General features: G+C 35.1%; 1 protein-coding gene and 1 pseudogene across 2 annotated transcripts; both read left to right on the plus strand.

Annotated features, from left to right (window-relative positions):
- Positions 1-283: 283 nt before the first annotated feature.
- On the plus strand, positions 284-13,048 carry LOC133198926 (uncharacterized). Of its 2 annotated transcripts, none has more exons than XM_061334836.1 (6): positions 284-500; positions 2,348-2,648; positions 5,387-5,487; positions 6,056-6,123; positions 6,683-6,861; positions 12,472-13,048. In XM_061334836.1, the coding sequence occupies exons 2-6, from the start codon at positions 2,414-2,416 to the stop codon at positions 12,744-12,746; spliced, it is 858 nt and encodes a 285-aa protein (XP_061190820.1). In that variant the 5' UTR covers positions 284-500; positions 2,348-2,413; the 3' UTR covers positions 12,747-13,048. The 2 variants fall into 2 exon arrangements, with proteins under 2 accessions (XP_061190820.1, XP_061190819.1); XM_061334835.1 differs by lacking the exon at positions 284-500 and adding an exon at positions 513-785.
- Positions 13,049-13,994: 946 nt separating this feature from the next.
- Positions 13,995-21,061, plus strand: LOC133198931 (uncharacterized; annotated as a pseudogene).

Raw genomic sequence — 21,061 nt, forward strand, 5'->3', positions numbered from 1 at the left:
AATATGGACAGCAATCTTTAGTAGCGTGAAATACCATTAATTTTAATTTGTACGAATAAAGGGCTTGTTTTGACAGTAAGTAAAACATTCAAAAGCTGTCGTCACCTGGTGTGTCACGAGGTCAGATTTTATTATTGCACAACTAAAGTGACATAGGACGAAAATAAAATTAATGAACATACTTGTTTGATAATTTCTTCATTTAAATCATGGACAAAAATTAACAGTGTTAATGATACTGCGTTTATATTTACAAATAAGTTTTAATGTTAATTACAAATACATTGTACGGACGTTTTCCTTTTGGGGGAGAAAAATAGCCCCAGACTTTAATGACTATAAACAATTGTGGCCTAATTGAAAAAATAATGTGAGAGTTTGAGATGTAAATTGACAATTACGTTAGTTTACGATTTACAAATGACGCAATATTCAATTTATTTTGTTTAAACGGACAGACTGGTTGCATTTCTAAGTGGAATATTTCATGGAACGAAAAAGTAAATTGTGGAATTTTTTTTTTAATGTGATATTTGCAAATGTCACTGCCAGTCGCACGTTGACTTCCTTTAAATAAGTGGATGTTTAGATATAGACAACTGCAATTTCTTCCACATATTAAAAAAACAAGACATTTTACATTAGCCGTAAAGGTGATATACTTCTTTAAAACAAGAATTTAAACTGATACATAATCGTGCTGTAACAAGATGGAAAATTCCAGGGAATTTACAAGAAAAGGAATACATGTATATAAAAATGGGGCACGGTTTGAAAGTTCTAAGGTAAGATTTGATAAAAAATACAAACATTACAAAGTATTAATATTTGTTAATTGAAAAGAAAGGGATACGTTAATTTGATCCCTTTTTAGTAATAATGATAACAGAAACAATGCGATAATGTTTACAAATCATTTAATATTTACTTTTAAAACTGATATCAGGCGCATAGCTGCCTATACTCGAGTACGCAAATGCGTACAAATAGGGGGAAAAAGAATTAACGAAAGGGAGAGATTTTTTTTTTTTGGAGAAAGAAATCTAACATCTAGTAAATATTTTGTGTTTCAAATTACCTTGTTGTCATATTGTTCTGATTCAAATTTTATGCAATAATTAAATTTGAGATCTTTGCTTTAAATCATTGTCAATTCCAAAAAAGATTATTTACCTATTTATAACTGTTCTGTAACACACTGGTATTTTTTCCCAAAGATCTTTCAGAAATGAAATTTCAATCACATTGCAGAATGCATTGATATAATACTGTTTGATTTAATATACAGCATTTTGTGTTAATAACTTTTTTATACTTGTTGCTGAGCGTTCAAAAGAGTAGATGATACCAACATATATACATGTATTGATAATATTCATCCTCAATTAAATGTACAATAAGTCTCCAAGGAAGTATTAACGTTACGTTAAACAATATTACCACGTCTTCTATTTTGAAAAGAAAAGCATATTTTTTTCCCAGGAAAACAACTGAGATACTTAGTGTCACCCAAGAGATTCCGGTGGCTTCGCCTAGCTCTAGTCCTGAAGTAGGCCACCAGACACCACACTGCCTACGCTGCCACCAATTTTGTAACGTGAATCGGTCACCCATCCAAAAGTTAAACTTAACTTGCCTGAAATAGAGGGAGACTCTACCGCATCACTAGATCAGCTAGCTCACTAGCGAGGCAGTAAAAGTTCCCTGTATACTGTTCGCTACATTATTTTATTTGAACTGCATACTTATTTATATCGTCGGCTATGAAAAATACTTTTTCTAACAAGCATTCTGAGAGTATTGCATTAGCAATACTAGTCCCCTACCGGCAAGTGTATTCTGGTTCCCGTTAAATATTAAAAATGCCATATTTCCTTCAAAAATCAATGAAGTGGAATGAAACGCAAACTTGATCTAGAACTCATCAAGGTAAAGTCACATACCAAAAATCAGGTCAATATTTGCAAGCGTTTAAAAAAAAAAGTGCGGAAAAAATTGAAAAGGTCGTAATTCCGACAAAAATCATTGAAGCGGAACGAAATGCTAAATTGATCTGTTATTTATTAAGATACACTCACATACCAAAAATCAGCTCAATATCTGCAAGCGTTTAGAGAAAAAAAGCGGAAAACCAAGTGGGACAGACTGACAGACGGACGGACAGACTCAGAAGAAACCTATAGTCCCCTCCGGTTTCATCGGTAGGGGACTAATAATCTGAGAGAAAACATTGGTCAGCGGATATTCAAACTAATACAAAAAAAACAACAACTTTAGTGCATTTTTTCTTCTTCCTAATCGGATATATTGGTATATTTTATAACTTGGCATATACGTCTTCTTTCAGTCTGTACCATATTTAGAAGTTCCTACCTGGGTATCCTTGACATGTAGTAGAAAAAACTGTTGTGGAATGGACAGCAATTTCAGATCAATTGACACTACTTCCCTGGGAATGGGAAGTACTTTCGGTGAGATCGGAAGCCCTTCAGACGTGTCATCGTTAGGGTCCGAAAAAGACAGAGGATTCCTAAATAGGAATAAATCAAAACGAGGCAAAATGGCAGTGCTGTTTTTAGTTCTATTCATTCTGATTACTTTCATTGCTGCAGCTGTTGGGGTAACACTAAGCTACGTCCACCATCGAGGTTAGTTAAAAGAAGGTTAACAAATGCTGGGTATTTTGTTATATGTCATAATGTGTTAAAATGCTGGTACATATGTGATAGAAGGGACATGCATGGAGACTAAAGAAAGAGAATTGAAAAAAAAATGGAAATTTGTCAACTGAAACAGTTTGTTTGTTTGTATGTTGTTTAACGTCCCTCTCGAGAATTTTTCACTCATATGGAGACGCCACCACTTGCCGGTGGAGAGCTGCAAATTTTGTGTATACTCGGCACTTACGGCCATTGAGCAATGAGGGATCTTTTTCGTGCCAGCACCTACTGCGACACGGGACCTCGGTTTATACGGTCTCATCCGAAGGACCGGTCTCCACGTCCCACAGTGGGATTCGAACCCGCGACGAAAGGATCAACTCCTTACACCGCGACTCTAGAGCAGACGCTCTAACCACTGCGCCACGCGGGCGACCAACTGAAACAGTAACATAAACACATGTAAACTTTCCCACATAAGGCTTACATGTACGAAGAGTGGGACTGGCAGAGATTGTAACCTCTGGGTCGAGGCCTCTGCTGGTGAACTGTTAGTCCCCGAGGGCCTCTACAGCCCACTAGCTACGTAATTCGGTGCTAGCTTTAAAATACGAATATATATTTAATTGCTGTGGTAAAATTAAAAAAAATATCTCAAAATTAAAGATTATTTCCTTCATGCGTAGCTCTGATCATTCGACGTATTTGGCTCTAGTCTTTGGCACCCCCTATTTTCAGCTCTTCCAAGTTTTTTTAACGTAAATATATCGGATTTCCAACGTTTCGGCATGAGCATCACTGAAGAGACATAATTTGTCGAAATGCGCATCTTGTGCAACAAAATTGTTACCTTATATGATTTACCTCACTCCTCCTTGGCACATGATCTGTGTTTCCAGGGAGTCCGTGTGTTTGCCCTTTTCATGATTTGTTTTGTTTACTGGATTTATGATATTAATTACCGTTCGATATATTCATGGTTTGCATATAAACATTGTTTAAATATAAACTTCCATTATAACAACCGTGAATCTCATGATCAGTGCGTGGAGATGACCAAAAATTATTGTTTTCTCTAAAATACAGAGTACATTGGTATTGTAAAGTCCTCAAATTAAATTGACAGCATTATCATGCAGTGCGGTTTATTTAAGTATTTGAATGTTGTGATATGTATGGCCTGTAAGAAAGTATGTGTGAAATAGGTAGGGGGAACAAAGGTCCAATTTTGCATCATAATATATACCACAAAATGTAAGAATTATGCAGACATCATCACGTGATGGAGAGGTCATGACCCAGTCAGGAATGAGGCTCCAGAGGGGTTGAAGTTTATTTAAAACACAGGGGTAAATGTGAATCATGATCAATCATCTGAACAACAACACTTTCACTTTCATAATAAATACATATATTGAACTTATCATTCTGCAGCATTCCTTGGAATATGAAATGAATTCGAATGATTTATAAGGAAATATGATGCGTCATTCTTTTCTTTTCAATGGCTACAAGGTGTACAGTTATTTCATTAAAAAAAAAAATTTTTCCGCATCATTTTTTTTTCGATTTAAATTCAACGTAGTTTTAAAAAGTCTACACAACATCGAGTTTTATCATTGTTACATGTATACCACCGCAAATAAAGTTTTGAGCTATATAAATATCCCTTTGTCCGTCTGTTGGTAAGCCTGTCCGTCCGTGCAATTGTGTCTTGGTTGTATGTTTGTTATGGAGAATTATTGGAAGCACAAAGATTGTTTTATGACCCAAGGGTGTGTTATGACCTTGACCCACTGTCATTTGGCAAGTTCAAGATCATATACTAAAAAATGCAACATTTGTCTCCTGTCTACAATTAATTAATGGAGAAACACTGGATGTCAAAACCTAAAACAGAGATTGCTTATGACCAAAAGGTGTGACATGAAATTAATTCCAGGTCATTTGATCAATTTGAATTTTTGAAGAGAACAGTTTGATTCCTGTTCTGACCATATCTTATAATGGAGAGATTAAATGACTCACATTTATCACAAATATTGCATATCACCTGAGGGTATATACTATATACTTTCACCCACGGTCATTTTGGCAAGTTCAAGATCACTTTTAGAGAAAGGGTATATTTTTCATGTTTAGTCTATAACAGACTAATTTGAAGTTCATACTTGACACAGACATTGCGCATGACTGAAGGGCGTAGTATGATCTGTCCCAATGTTGTTTTGGCAAGTTTAAGGTCTAGCAGAAAAAAAAGTTAAACATGTGCCCGGTCTATTATTTTCTAATGGAAAATATTAAAAGTTAATACTTTACTAAAATATTACTTTTTTCCTAAATGGTGTTATGACCTTAAAACAAGGTCATTCTTGCAAGTTCAAGGTCATTTGTAGAAAGATTAAAGAATGTTGTGTACAGTTCATAAATCTCTCTTATGGGTAAGTATCATACGTTGAAACTTCAAATACGATTATTACTTGGCTGAAGGTATGTCACAGCCTTGACCTAATGCCAGTCTGGGAAGTTCAATGTCACGGCCAGAAAAAGGTGTAAAGTTCATGTCAAGTCCATAAATTGAATGTTCATATTTCACTCAAAGATTACTTATGATCAGAGTTTGTGTCATTCATTTGGACCAGGACAAATTAAGAAAATTTTAGAAAAATACTGCACGGGGTAATTTTTTTGAGCAAGCTCACAGTACCTTTAGTTTTTCTCTGCAGATATTGTGAGACTCCATGTGAATTTCAGCGTTGATAAATACAACGAAACGCTGATGTACAAGAGGCAGCTGGAAGCTGAAGCATCTGAATTCTGTAGGAAGGTAAGAATTATTTCATGCAAATGTTACACCATGTCGGAGAATAGACGACTTTCACATTTACAAAAGTAATGTCTCTTTCCGGGGTCAATCGGCGTAACCCACTGTCTTACCTCTATAAAATTACTAACTTTATGAGGCAGTGTCATAAAAATTAAATGTAAACGTATAGTTCATTATATTTTTCTCATGCCCCATACTTTGGCAATACAGGAACAGTACAAAAAAGTTCGAAAGCATTGAATGTTTACAGGTGAGTTACAAAGGATATAAAAAGAAAAATGAGCGTTTTGTCACCAAAGAGATATAACTCTAAAGAATGTGAAAGTCGTCTGTTGTACTTGATTTTCAAATGTTGTTTAATGCAATAAAGCTATTCTACAGGAATTGCAAAATGTTTATTCGATGTAATTATTATCATGTTTTGTGTGTCTATATACAATATAAAGAAATTTTAATCGAATTATCAATACGGCAAGTAGGATCACTTAAATTAACCCTGTAGAAACAGAGATATTTTATTTTATATGAAATTTCATCCTTAACGCTTTTGAGGAACAATTATATTTAGGTAAAGGATGCGTTTCGTTCAACAGGACTTGAATCCCATTTTGTGGAATGTAAATGCGTAGACACCAGGTAAGGAATTTTTTCCACAAATATTTACTCATAACAAAACAATTTTTGTATTTTTCTTTAATTTGTCGACGTACCTCTGCATTCGGAAACTTAAGGTTATCAAGCTATTTTTCACTCCCTTTATACAAAAAAAAAATAACTAATGGTATATAGCAAGTGATACTGTGGGCATTTTTTTATGTTCTTGTCATTTGCTTTTTTAAATAATGTCGTTATTATTGTTAAGCATTAGCTGTATTTTCCTTTAAAAAAGATATTTTATAAAATGACATAAGAGATTATCAACAAAGTAATTTCTCCTATTAATTATCAGGAATGAAGGATTCAATGCAATGTTCGAAAATTTTCATACATAAAAGGACCCCGAACACTATAAATCCATATCTTCAGTAATTTAACATTAAGCATTTTTATTGGCTGAGGTCAAGTTATTCTCCTTTAGGATATCTTCTCATTATTTCATTTTTCCAAAGGTTGACTAAAGATTTCTGCACAAAAATATCTTGTCAGGAGGACAATACATTTCTTTAACTTGTGTAATATATTTGCGTACTTCTAGACGTACACAAAGCAAAGTAACGTTCTCCTTCCAACTTGATTTTGCTGATAAGGAGAAAGACAATATTGACCAAATCAAGGGTGTCATCGTAAGTGTTGTCAATGAAAAGAAGAGGGATTTGGAATTCAGAGCATTGTATTCCCATCCACCTCAGCCACCAGGAGATGCAGATAAAGAAGGTACAGTTTTAATTCATTAATGAAAAAGGTGAAGAAAACGAACAGTGATTGATCTAACAGGAAATCTACAAACAATTCAAATCTGAGTTCGGACATAATATACGGATCCCAGGAAATTTCAAAGGTAAGATCATGTTCCTAGGAGGAGTAAGCATCCCCTGTTGACCAATCACGCCCTACAGTACCTATCGCCTGGTCTCACCTGCCCTATGTATAGAACAGGTAGACGGACTACTCCATAGTCAAAATTAGGATAAGAACAAAAGCCTTATAATTGGTATGAAATATGTCGGTAAAAATACGACCCAATGATTGGTTGTATTTGCTAACAAGGTCATTTTAAAGACCATAGAATTTAGGAAATTCGAGTGAATTTCAGTCAAATTTACCATTATTCACACATTAATTGTATTGAAATGACCACTTCAACACATTATGAAAATATTACATTTTAATCATCGATGTCATGGAAAGTAACTTCTGCATTCTTGACACTCACCTTGTCTAGCTTTTTGTCGTTTTTTCAATCCGTGTGTTCCTGTTTACTTGTCAAGGGTATGGCTAAGTACATTGTTTGTTTTAAAGTCCCTTTAGAGAATTTCTCATTCATTGGGACGCAACCAGTTGCCGGTGGAGGGCTGGAAATTTAGACCTATACTCGACACTAAGAGCTATTCATAGGCACTCCCCAGCTTAATTGTTAAAAAATATATATCTACTATACTACAAGCTTATCTTTTAAAAAAAGATAGGTGAGCTAGCGCTGTAGCTATCATAAACCACAGAATTAGATATCTGAATTATTGGATTAATTTGCTGAATCGATTAAGGGGACGACCATTTGATTCTGAGGAGGGGGGGGGGGTCTGGTAAAATCTTTCGAGTCAGATTATTTATTTTCATGCCAGTCAAGGGCAGATTATTTATTTTCAAGATGATCAAGGACAGATTAATTATTTTCTTCTTCACTGAAAAAGTTAGACAAAAACAAAAAACAAAAACAAAGTTCAAAGAGGGACCGGGGGGGGGGGTGGTTAAGTAGCAATAGTCAATGACAGATTATTTATTTTCTTGCCGGTCGTGGAAAGACAGTTATTTATTTTCAACTTTTTTGAGGACATTATTTATTTCCAAAATCTGCCAGCCCCCCCCCCCTCCCCTTCAGACTCAAATGGTCGTCTCTAATTATTAATAGGAATACACAGTGGTACACCGGAGGTACTGTTGGGGGGATGTGTCTTAATTCAGAATGGCGAATGTATCAGCTATTCAGTGTTTAATACAGAATATTCATCAGACTATTTATAAAAAAACATATCCGAGGTTGTTATTCCGAGCTTGCCGGAAAGATCCAGGAAGATAGTTAAAAAATAGCTTCTTTTTTTTAATTATGAATTTAGAAATTATAACTGATCTGTACAGTTTTGGCATTTACTGTTACCTTTTGTACATTTATTTAAGGTTAGGCAACAAAACGCGAAACTTCAGATCATATGTATTTTCAGATTAAAAAACGAAATTGACATGGTACAGTTTATCTACAGTAGTATTCACAGAATGCCCTACCACGAAGTTGAGCATACGTATTCCAGTAAAAAAGACTAACGTAGTTGCTAGCGCTCTAGAGCGCTAGCAATAACAATCGGATCATTACTCAGGCTTTTCCGTCAAAAAATGAAAAATTAAAGAATAACAATTATATCAGTGCTACTGCATTGTATCAATCGCTTCTCGTGTCTTTCCGACAAACTCTGAAAGATTTCCGGGGGGAGGGGGGGGGGGGGGTCTGAGCTTGCCGGAATCATCTAGGAAGGTACATGTAGTATACATGGTTAGCTTTAAGGAAAGCTAGGTTTTACCAGTTGATCTCTACAATCTTGGCATTATATGACCCAAATTTTCTTATACTTTTAGTCATAGGTTAGACAATAAATTAAGAAATTCAGAATTCGTATCATATCAATTTTTTATGATAAAACGAAATTATCATCGTACAGTCTACCGGTATCTTCAGTAGTTTTCCCAGAATGCCCGACCGTGAAGTCGAGCATGCGTATTCCAGAAATATAGACTAACGTAGTTGCTAGCGCTCGAGAGCGCTAGCAATAAACATAACAAGGCATGAAACAAGCCTCCATGTAGGATTCCGCTTAGGGGCACTTTCTGACTAATACCGAGAATTTCTCGCCCAAGTCGGACTTTTCTCAGACATCGAAAGCTGTCATTTATTGAAATAAAATCAAATCAGGTTGAATCTCGCAGTACGTCCGTCGCATTCACGCGTTTTCTAGCATTTCTCTGCAAACCAGGTCTCCTCGGCCGGAACTTAAAGGTTTATGGGGGTATAGATAATTCGATCATCGTTTACCTTCAAAGTACGAGAACGACATTTCGCGGAAAACTAACATTTAATTTTCAAAAATGAACAAAATCTATTGTGAAATATATTTATTTGTATATCAATAAGACATTCAATTTTTCTTTGCATTTTTATCACTTCTATTGATAAAAAAGAAGTCTAGCAGATACTTGAACTTATGAAAATATATTGTCACCCGGTTAGTCTATAAGTCGGCAGAGCCAATGGGTTATATATATATATATATATATATATATATATATATATATATATATATATATATATATATATTTATAAGCAGTCTTAAAGACAGTGGCAGATTTATTCGGGGGGGGGGGGGGGTCACCCCCTTTAAAATTTTTAAGAAAAAAAGGAAAAGGGGGGGGTATTCAATATAAAAGAAAGTCTTGATAAAACTTATGCTTTAATACTAATTTTAACTACAAGTATTATGAGTTTCTATTGCCATTTAATCTTTTTGACCCCCCCCCTTTTTGAAATCCCGGATTCATCTCTGGAAAGTATACTTGCATACATGTAAATTATTAAGTATTACTTTTATTGCAAAATAAATAAATATACAAGTACATGAATATTTTATCCTGATAACGGGACTTATTTCTTATAGATGGTGTCATATAGATACTGATTAGTTTTGACCAAAAACCAGCTTCAGTCTGGACAGTTAACAAATGCAAAGGCAGCTAGATTAGGAGTCATTTATTAGACTATAGCTTATGTCATTACAATGAACTTCCTGAGCCCCGCCCCGCGCTGATTTCACTGCAACAACTACATATAAACACAATCATATACAAAAAGTGCTAAACTATTCATTTCGTCATGCGCAAGATTGTAAAGTGTGAATTTGCACATGACAACTACAGTGAAGGATTCAATTCGTGATGTGTAATTCTGAGGGGACAACTATTTGATTCCGATAGGTGTTGGTAGATTTTGGAGAGAAAAAAATCTGTCCTAAAAAATGTTGGGGAAAAAAAAATTATTTTCCAATAGGAAGAAAATGAATTATTTGACTTCGAGTTATATTAACCTCCTCCCCCCACCCGCAGACACTCTAATTTTCTCATTTTTTTTCTTCATTTTTTCCTACCTACTTTTTTGGTGTATAGTATAAATAAAAAAAAAATTCCCTAACCATCTAGGAAATAAATAATCTGTCCTCAATGACATGGAAATAAACATTTTGACTCGAAAAAAAAATCCCCCCCCCCCCTTTAGAAACAAATTGTCCTCTAAATTCCATCATTGAACTAAAAAAAGCCAAGTCTTTTCCTTGTACATAGTTCTTTTTCTTCCAATACATTTCACAATTTTCGTGCAGAACTTACTTCTGCAAATATCCGCTATATTTTATTATATTTATTTACTAAACATTTTACCACCACCCCCCCGGTTTAATCCATCTGCTTAAACGTGTCCCTCCCCCTCCTTTCGCCCCTACAATTTTGCCAATACTTGATCGAATATACTAATACTGTGCAATAGAAAACAAACCTACCTTACGACTGTCCTCCTTTAATAATATTTTTTCTTGTCAAAGAATTGTTGTTCAGTTGACCCCCCCCCCCCCCCAGCACACACACACACACACAAACACACACTGAAACTGCTTTTTATGGGCCTGAAAATGTGTATTAAAGCTTGCAAGGTCCTCTTGGTGTAAAATTATATTTATTTCACAGTACATTCGTTTGTTATGAAAAAGAACGTTAGCTTTCCACGAGATGTACTTTGAAGGTAAACGACGATCGAATTATCTATACCCCCATAAACCTTTAAGTTCCGGCCGAGGAGACCTGGTTTGCAGAGAAATGCTAGAAAACGCGTGAATGCAACGGACGTACTGCGAGATTCAACCTGATGTGATTTTATTTCAATAAATGACAGCCTTCGATGTCTGAGAAAAGTCCGACTTGGGCGAGAAATTCTCGGTATTAGTCAGAAAGTGCCCCTAAGCGGAATCCAACATGGAGGCTAGTTTCATACCTTGTTATGTTTATAGTATAGTAGATATATATTTTTTAACAATTAAGCTCGGGAGTGCCTATGGAGCTATTGAGCAATGTGGGATCTTTTTGTGCCAGCACCTACTGCGACACAGGACCTCGGTTTATCCGAAGAACCGGTCTCCACGTCCGCAGTGGGATTTGAACCTGCGACTTGGGGATCAACTCCTTACTCTTCCACTCTAGAGTAAACGCCCTAACCACTACACCACGACAAGTATAAAAGTAATGAAGAGAGCATAAAAGCCCAAATTTGACACAAACCTTGCTTATAACCATTGACTGTTTCTAAAATTTGACTCAAAATAATTTGCACAAGTCGGATAGTTCAAAGAATTGTCACAGTGGGACTATTTCCCGAATCGAAGCGTCTCTTCAATTAACTGTTTAATTTATTGTTTCAAAAGTAAACTCTAGATGATTACGGATAACCGGGAATTAAGTTTTGGAAGCAGGGACTAGCTTGACTAACGCATGAAAAAACGGCTTTTACTCCATTAACAACGATTTTTTGGGGAATTCTTCACACCTTATGATCTAATTTTATATAGGAAGAACAGTGGTGGTATAATAAAAGAAATTATTACCCAACATATTTATTTACATATTTTTTTTTTTTTAATTTTTTTTTTTGGGGGGGGGGGGGTGGTCTCGAAATGAATCACAAGACTATTCCGCAGTATATTGCGTAAAGTCACGTTATTTTGAAAATCAAAATAAAGTGAATTGATGTACATTTTTCTACCAATTTTGTGGCTGTAATCAAACAAGGTTTTTATTTTTACTTTCATAAAAGAGATTATGATATGTCTCTAACCCTAGATTATCTAGAAAGTGTAAAGCAACCTTAATAATTATGCAAAGCGTCTTAAAAAATCGGATGGGAAAATAAAAAATATATATATAAATACAGGACAGCTTGCCTGTAATGAAGTATTTGTCGACCTTAAGTTTTTGAACCAAGATGTCTTGATAAGAGAGTTTGTGATAATAAAATTTTAGTGGATTTGAAGTTGACAAATAATTGCTTATAACCATCAGGTAGAGAGTAACTCTTTGCTAGTGAATATTGCTTACATGTGAATAATATAAAATCAATAATACAGGCATGGGGGCTTTTTGTACATCACTGTTTGAATTGTACCGAGAAAACAATATACTTTGTCTTTTTTTATAATCACACTGATAATGTGAGTATTTCTTTTTAACCGTTGTATTTAGGGCCTGTTGAATTGAAGACAAAAGATGAAGAAACTGCAGCATCCACGAAGACAACCCCTGCTGAAATAAAGTCCACAACACAAAGAAATAGAAAGATATTTCCAAAAACTAATTCCACTACATCAAATACCAATACGGCATCAAGTAGCAATTTTAAAAGTATTCAAAAAGTGACAGTCAAAACTACAACCATTGCAACAAAAACAGTCTCCACGACACCGGGAATGAATGCGTGGGACAGACTATTGTCTCAGTTAAACATCACTGGAGGTTGATAACATGGTGAACAGTACAGCTGATGTCCACTGCTATTTCCTTTCAATCTCGTTCAAAGATGATTAAATCTATTGTTATTTAATCTTGACATTCATGCATTTCATCATTGCTTGCTTACGGGGTAGTCTGAATATCAAACGATCAGGTCTATACAAAGATTAGCAAACTATTGCTGATAATGAGGTTTTAAACTGATAATGGGAAATTACATGTATTACTTTAAAATTCTGTATGCTCATCTGTGTATATGTCACAGTTGTAATTAAATTATGATTATCATTATTATTAAATATGAAAATTATGCTTTTGAAATATTTAGTACCGTATTCCGATTGGCGCGCATAGCCAATCGAATACAACCGGTTTTGCAGGTATGTGAGAGCCATGTGCGAGTGTTTTGTTTTGTACAGGTGAATTTCTATTTTTAGCATTTCTATACGTATGACTGACCAGTGACCTACCATGGACCAATGGATTTCACTATACTAATTTATATGCATGTTTTTACTAACTCGTGCACTATATAAAGTAGGAAGCCCGCCAAATTCCCCACCCCAAACTTTTGTGCCTTTACGGTAACAGATAACGTATTGGTTATATCTTAGATCGATTCAATCGATGTGTATTATTTATTCCTGACTTTTATAATGGATGCCTGGTTTTTTTCTGTATCCATAATTAAATTATAAGACCGAACCAGTTTTGTTTTCACTGAAAAAAAACAAGACCCTGACCCTGTGACATATGGCGCCCACGTTAATGATGTTACTATGATGGAAACCAGGGTGCAGTTCCTGGGACAAGGCCGAAACGCCACTCGCCAGTGCCGCTGTGACGACCAACGCAAAGATTCCAGACAGTAGGCGTACAATTTTCATTCTACATAATCATGACAAGTGAGTTCTATTCATGATTGTACTCGCTACGTGCTTCGAGTCCGTGCGAAATCAGTATACTTAATATTTTTTCGCTAGATACGAGTCCACCTGAGTTCATTTCAGGACAGTTGTCCACTATCCAGTGATCCGTAGACTAACTGACATCTGTTTTGTGCGAGGAAAAGAATTTCGCGCTACAAGTTGTGAAAAGACCCTACCGCGGTGAAACTATCCATTCACTGATTCAAATCTTAAATTTGGCCAGTGAAAAATAAAATCTATCCAGATATATCTGTGCTATTAATTACTATATATGTTCTGTGTCTTTGTGTTTTGTATTGTATTGAATATGTCTGTGTATTATTCATGTTTAATGTATGGTGTGTGAGGTTGCCGGCTTTGTGAATGGGTGCAAGGTGCGTGTTACTCATGTGTAAAATCATCGGGCTCGACATTCATGTTTTCATTTGTTATGATATTGAACTTCCGGAAGTGTAGAAAAAACGTGTTTGTCAAATGTTCGACATGCTTTGATAAACTCTTAGCTGCCAAACGCGTATGTTCAATAGGGTAAACAATTTTTCTGTGTATTTTGAATGTCTGTGATGCATTGTTGTTCACTGTCAATGTTCTTTTGTCTGTCAATGTCATTGTCTGTGGTACGTTGTGTGGCATGTGTTATTCGTACAGTAGGCTAGTTTACAGTAGTTTGAAAATCATTCCCTGCGCGCGATCACTTTTTTTTTTTTAATTGCAGCATTACTAACCAAAGTACAGGACTTGAAAGCAGGACAGTTATACAAGGCAGACAGGTATATTTGTGTATATTTTCAGGTTTATTGTGTACATAAATGTGTTTGTGGAGAATTTGAATGTGTGATTACTAGTGTGTTGACAGATGCACTTTGCGATAAGTTTAATTTTGCTTGCAATTTGGTGTCAGTTTTCTGATCATCCTCAAATCAACATGGCATTTGGTGGTGATGAAACCATAGGAAAGAAAGATTTGCATGAAATTAGAGATCAAATTAATGCAGAACAACATTACAGGGTAATACCAAAGGAAGAGTATGACATGTTAAAATCACAGAAAATTCCTATTAGTACCCCTAAGGTTCAGCAAGATGCGAGTGAAGATGCTATACCAAAATTACCACCCCTAGGTCAAGTACCATTCCATAGTCATATACCCTCACCAGGTTATTTACACCCACCAGGTCTTATGTCATCACTAAGGTTTTTTAATAGCTCTGCTCTATTTCAGAATAACAACCCTACCCCTATTAAACTCCTAAATTTCAGTGGTAGTGAACAAACTCGAAAGGGAGAAGTGAGCTATGATGTATGGTCATACGAGGTTCGGTGTTTAAAGGGCCAGTGGCCTGATCATGTTCTTTTGCAGCCAGTTAGAAGTTCTCTGAAGGGCACAGCAAGGGAAATCCTGATTCCACTTGGAGAAAATGCAACTGTAGACAAGACATGGTAAAGATTTCCAAAGCAGAAGACATTACATCAGACCAGTCATTTCTGGTGTACAACCAATGCCTGATGAAGCTTGCAGCAATCAATGTCCCAAAAACCTGTACAGCAAAAAACTGTGGAGCAGAAGTCTCTGTCACCAGGAGTATCATTGGATCAGCAGTACATTTGAAATGGGTAAATGATAAGTGTTTTCTAGATTTTTAGTTGTGCTTAATTAAAATCTTGGTGGAATTAAGGGAGAGGTGGATGGGAGACAAATCAGAGAAAATTGATTCAAATTTTCATTTATTTTACAAATTGTCATTTAACGTGTTGCTGAGAGTTATTTTCTTATATTTTAGCTTTCATGTCTGATGTTCATTATCACTGTTTAATTACATTCACTAATTAACAGGTTTGCAGAAAAAATCATGTATTGTACGAGTGGTGCTCCCAACCCATTTTAAACAGAAGAATGCACAGTGGGGACTTGATGCTTGCATCAGCCATTTTGCTCTCGGGAAATAACTTCAAAAAGATTGAATTGATGTGTAAATTTTTAAATCTTCCAATAATAAGTAACACCACCTTTCATAAAATACAGAGGACATATCTTATTCCATCAGTAGATGAGTTTTGGGCTGATAATCAATTGAATACCATCAACCAATTCCTTGGTGAAGATTTGGTCATCCTTGGTAAGTATTGAAAAAAAGGAAATGTATTCTGAGCCACACACAAAATGTGCGAGTTCCATAAAAATCGCTTTGTTAATCCATCTATCCTTCCACCTTTATGTCGACATGCAATTTTGTTGTGACAAGATAAGTTTAGATGTATTAATGGGTTCATACAGAGGTACTTGATTATAATACAAGACAACTAATCAAAAAGTGTGTCTGATCGGATAATGTAGGTATGTGTTTCTACTTCAATCAGCATTATTTTTTTGTGATGGAGTATGAATATCTCCAACAGTTATTACATTTTAGCCTTATACAGAAGAACATGTAGTTACCAAAGGAGGAAGGCACATATATGAGGGTCATATCAGTTTCCTTGGTTGTATCAGTATATAAACATTTTTATATATATCCAAGGAACTTTCTGTTAGGGAGAAATTTATATCACACTATATCCTTCAAGCTTGCATGTTCACATCCATGATAAATTAAATCATTACAGGGACTTTCTATATAAGTGTTTTTATTTTTCTGGTTGCAATGTTTAAAGTTTTAATTATACAAATAACATGACTGATTTAAAATTATACATTGTTTTATTACCACAACTTTAATGTGTTTTATAAACTATGAATGTTTTATATTTTTATGTCCACATAAAATGTGGAAATTAAATATGAGCAATTTTTCAATTTCATTTCAAGGTGATGGAAGAATGGACAGTCCTGGACATTCTGCACAGTTCTGCTCCTATACCTTTATGGAGTATAGTTCTAAAAATATTCTATGTGTGGTCACCATGGACAAAAGAATTACGGAACTCAAAAGCACAAATTTAGAGAAAGCTTGTTTCATAAAGGGTTTCAATTTCTTGCTTGACAGTGGTTTGAAAATTGTTGAGGTTGTCACAGATGCCCATAATCAAATTGCTGCAGTGATGAGTAAGTTTTACTACACACTAAAGTGAATTTGTTACCAGTATTCCAGTTTCTATACAGAGTTTAATTAATTCTTTTTTTTTTTCAGAAAAAGACTACAAGCACATTCGCCACTCATTTGACATATGGCACGGTACTAAGAACTTAAAAGAAAATAATGTCGGCAAGTATAAGTATTATTGACCTAGGTTTTTAATAATGTTGCTCTGAGTCAGATCTATACATCCTTTATGCATATCCCTCAGTTATCTGAGATTTGGGGGGCATATAGTTTTTGATCTGTCTGTCTACAAAAACTTCAACCTTGGCCATAACTTTTGAAAGGTTGGTTCTAGCAGGGACATAGTATTGTTTTTGAAGGGGGGCAGCCAGAGAGAAAAAAAATACATCATACCATATATACCAGAGTAGGCTTCCTGATTTCTCACGTCTATACCACATTATAAAACTTCCAGACAAAAGTTTTTTTCAAGATTTAACATTTTGCATCAACAGATAACTTTCGACATATCAATGTCAACAGTATGACAACATCAATTTGGGAGGAAATCAACAACATAGTTTCACAGGGGTTATTTCAAAGTTTTGTTAAAAATAAAAAGCAAAGGAGATAAATTTAAAAAACATCTATAATTGTGTGATTTGATATTTGCTTTATCCAACTTGTTAAAATGGTGTATATTTGCTCGGCAAGACTTGGGGCCATTTCAACTTGTTGGATATATACAGCAAAAATCAAATCACACAATATAGATATCTTCTACGTCACCCTTATTTGACTATACTGCTACAAAAAGTTGAGGGGCCAACCAGCCTTTTAATGAACATTTATAATTGTAAAAAGAGTAATGTTTAGAAAAAAATTTGGGGGGGGGGGGCTCCCACTTCTTGTTATATTTTGAATTTGACAACATGGCACTTTCATTTTATGCTATGATCCTTTGAAAGATCAAACTTTATGGGCAATAAATAAATGTACCAGTACATTATAAAGCTTCAAAAATGTGACACAAAACAAACCCTCCTTTTAAGAAATTATTTATTACATTGCACAGGTTGGACAAGAGACTGATAAGAAGGAACTACTGAATTGGACTAAAGATATAATGAATCACTTTTGGTATTCTGCACAGATCAGTGAAACATACGAAGAATTTATTGTAAGAAGAAGTAATAAGTATCAATGCAAAACTTCACACTTATCACTGATATAAATGTACCACTTATACATGTTTATATTTTTACTCCAAGGGTGTCTGGTTTGGGCTTCTTCATCATGTGACTGACGAGCATGAGTGGATACTGGCATATGGAGACAATGCATCGAGTTCTTGCAGTCATGGTCCATTAACGGAGGAGAGAACTAAAGGATGGATGCAGAAAGGCTCACCAGCACATGTTGCATTGCGATACATCGTTATGGACAAAAGAAGACTCAACCAAGTTCATTATTACTTGAATTGCAGTATTAAAATCAATATCTATTAATTGTCTTATGCTTTTATTGAAACAATAATTTGCTTTTAAGCTGACATGAGCCAAAGGTTCAAGTGAGCTTTTTAGCAAGTGAGCTTTTCTGATCACCTGTTGTCCAGCATCCGTCCGTCTGTCTGTCTGTCCATCCGTCTGTAAACTTTTCACATTTTCAACTTCTTCTCAAGAACCACTGAGTCAATTTTAACCAAAGTTGGTACAGAGCATCCTTGGGTGAAGGGGAGTTTAAATTGTTAAAATGAAGGGCCAACCCCCCTTACAAGGGGAGATAATCAAGAAAAGACAAAAATTGGGTGGGGTCATTAGGGCGGGGCCACAATAGGGAATCAAAGTTTTACATTGAAATATATAGGCAAAAACCTTGAAAATCATCTTCTCAAGAACCACTGGGCCAGAAAAGCTGAAACTTAAGTGGAAGCATTCTTAGGTAGTGTAGATTCTAAATTGTTCAAATCATAGCCCCCGGGGGTAGGGCGGGGCCACAATAGGGAATCAAAGTTTTACATTGAAATATATAGGCAAAATCTTTGAAAATCTTCTTCTCAAGAACCACTAGGCCAGAAAAGCTGAAACTTACATGGAAGATGGCTTTTTAAAAAAAATGAACTTGATAATTTACAATTTAATTTTCATATAAGTCAAATATGAACGCCCTATCATATGTCATTCAAAAGTACCTAATCACCAAAGTTAAAATTTTTGAAAATTAGTTCAGACATCAAGGTCAAGGGGTCAAAAGTCATAGCATACTTGGAAACATTTTGTTACAGGTATTGCAGATGTCAAATATGAAAGCCCCATCTCTTCTCAATCAAAAGTTGTAAAAAAATATATTTTTTAAATATTTTTGAAAAGTAGGTCAAACTTCAAGGTCAATGTCACGGGTCAAAAATCAAAGTATGTGTAGAAAGGCCTTGTCACAGGTAATATACATGTGTAATATGAAAGCCCTACCTCTTCTCATTCAAAAGTTATGACCAAGGTTAAAGTTTTTGGGACAAATGGTCAGACAAATGAGATTTAATGTCCTCTCGCTTATGCGAAAGTGGGGGATAAAAATTGGAGTGAGATATATATATTTGTCAACCTTTTTGCAAAACTCGTGTGATTTTGAATGTAGATAACTACGTAGCTGTTCACCTTTTTTTTTTAGAAGCACAGCAGAATTGGAGAATTTCCAAAATTTAATTTTGGTGTATGCCTCCAAAAGACATTCCTACAGTCCCCCAACGTATAGGGCAAGAAATTACCTTGCAGCACTTGACCACAATGGTCACTGTGAGAGAGAAACAAAGAAAAACAAGGATGGTTCTATAAGGTAACTGTTTTTGAGATAAGCAGCTGATGTCTATCCATTTCCATTTGTCAATTACTGTAACTTCACTGTAGACATGTATTTAAGTGTAATAAATGTACCAGTTTGCTTGCAAGAATTACTGTATAAATTGTTTTGGTTAAATTCCCTTATTAATCCTCATAAGCTAATTTTACAATATTTATTTATTTTCCTCGTAGGTATCAAAGATCCTTCAACAAAAAAAGTGGTGTCTGGTCCGTACACGAATTGAAAGCTGAAAAAAACTACCCCTACATTCTGGCTTTGATTCATAATATAATCACAAAGCGATTGGAAGATGCTATTGGAATGTCTCAAAATGTTGTTTTATCAGCAGATGATCCTAGAAGAATTTCCAAGACCTTGGCACCAATTCCTCCACCTACAACTCAAGAACTTGTCCTTAAACAGAAATCTAGATTTGTTGATCAATCCAAATAAGACTTTCAATTATTCTTGGGACACTAGTGACACTCTTGAGCCTTTTGACTTTCATGGAGAACAAGAAGTCTGTGAGCGAATGCTCACTAGTAATACCCACACTCTGACGTTAATATGCGCTCTCATGTTGACGTCGAATTCATAAAAAAATGAATCCCACTAAATGACTTGCCTAAAGAACGAGTGTGCTAAAATTTCAAGCATCAATAATGAGTAGTTGCTGAGAAAATTGTGACGAAAATTTGATATGGACAGACACACAGATAAACAGGAAGTTGACTTCAGATTCAAACAAAAATGAATCCATCCATATGGTATGCCTAAACAAAGATTGTGCTAAATTTTCAAGTATCTATGATGAGTTGTTGCTGAGAAAACTGCAATGGAAATTTGGTTGGACAGACACACAGATAAACAGAAAGTTGACATCGGATTCAAACAAAAATGAAACCCACCATGTTGCATGCCTGAAAAAAGAGTGTGCTAAAATTTCATTCATCTGCAATTTGTGTAGTTGCTGAGGAAACTGCCATGAAAAATTGTTACAGATTCACGGACACACAGACAGATACAAAAGAGTAAAACAGTATATCCCCTTCCCTTCTGAGTGGGGGTATAATAAAAGTTCATGTACAAGATTTTCCAGGATTGTTAATCATGACCATTTTCTAGCAAGCTATTGTCATTCTTTGAATGAGACTAGTACATATACATATACATGAAGTGCATATTGTAAAAGGTCTCTCTAAATATGGTTTGCATTTACTAGTAAATTATTCTCATTGAAAATTACATTGTATATGTACATGTATATATGGTAAATACATGTGTTTTTTTCTAGGATTGTTGTGTAACTACTAATGATTGCAGATATCTTGTATATTTAAATTCAGATCTGCTGTTGTGTTTACAAGTGTGATCCTTCACACCTGATTTGCAATATTTATGGCAGTTATCAGCTGCCATCTTTCATTTGATATGTGTTATATTACTAGATGTCCTTGCCTGCATTTTCTAACTAAAAAGCAATTTTAAATTGTGATTTTTTTTTTATATTATCTCTATATCATTACAAACAAATAA

This window comes from Saccostrea echinata, unplaced genomic scaffold (assembly GCF_033153115.1).
Source record: "Saccostrea echinata isolate AGI-Se365-2 ecotype Australia unplaced genomic scaffold, CSIRO_AGI_Sech_v1 ptg000033l, whole genome shotgun sequence".
NCBI classification, from domain to species: Eukaryota; Metazoa; Mollusca; class Bivalvia; order Ostreida; family Ostreidae; genus Saccostrea; species Saccostrea echinata.

Excerpts from the sequence above, each read along its gene's own strand:
- LOC133198926 (XM_061334835.1), top strand. The coding sequence starts at position 711 with ATGGAAAATTCCAGGGAATTTACAAGAAAAGGAATACATGTATATAAA. Across the intron at positions 786-2,347 it reads CACGGTTTGAAAGTTCTAAG|TCTGTACCATATTTAGAAGT; the intron begins GTAAGATTTGAT and ends GTCTTCTTTCAG. Across the intron at positions 2,649-5,386 it reads AAGCTACGTCCACCATCGAG|ATATTGTGAGACTCCATGTG; the intron begins GTTAGTTAAAAG and ends TTTTCTCTGCAG.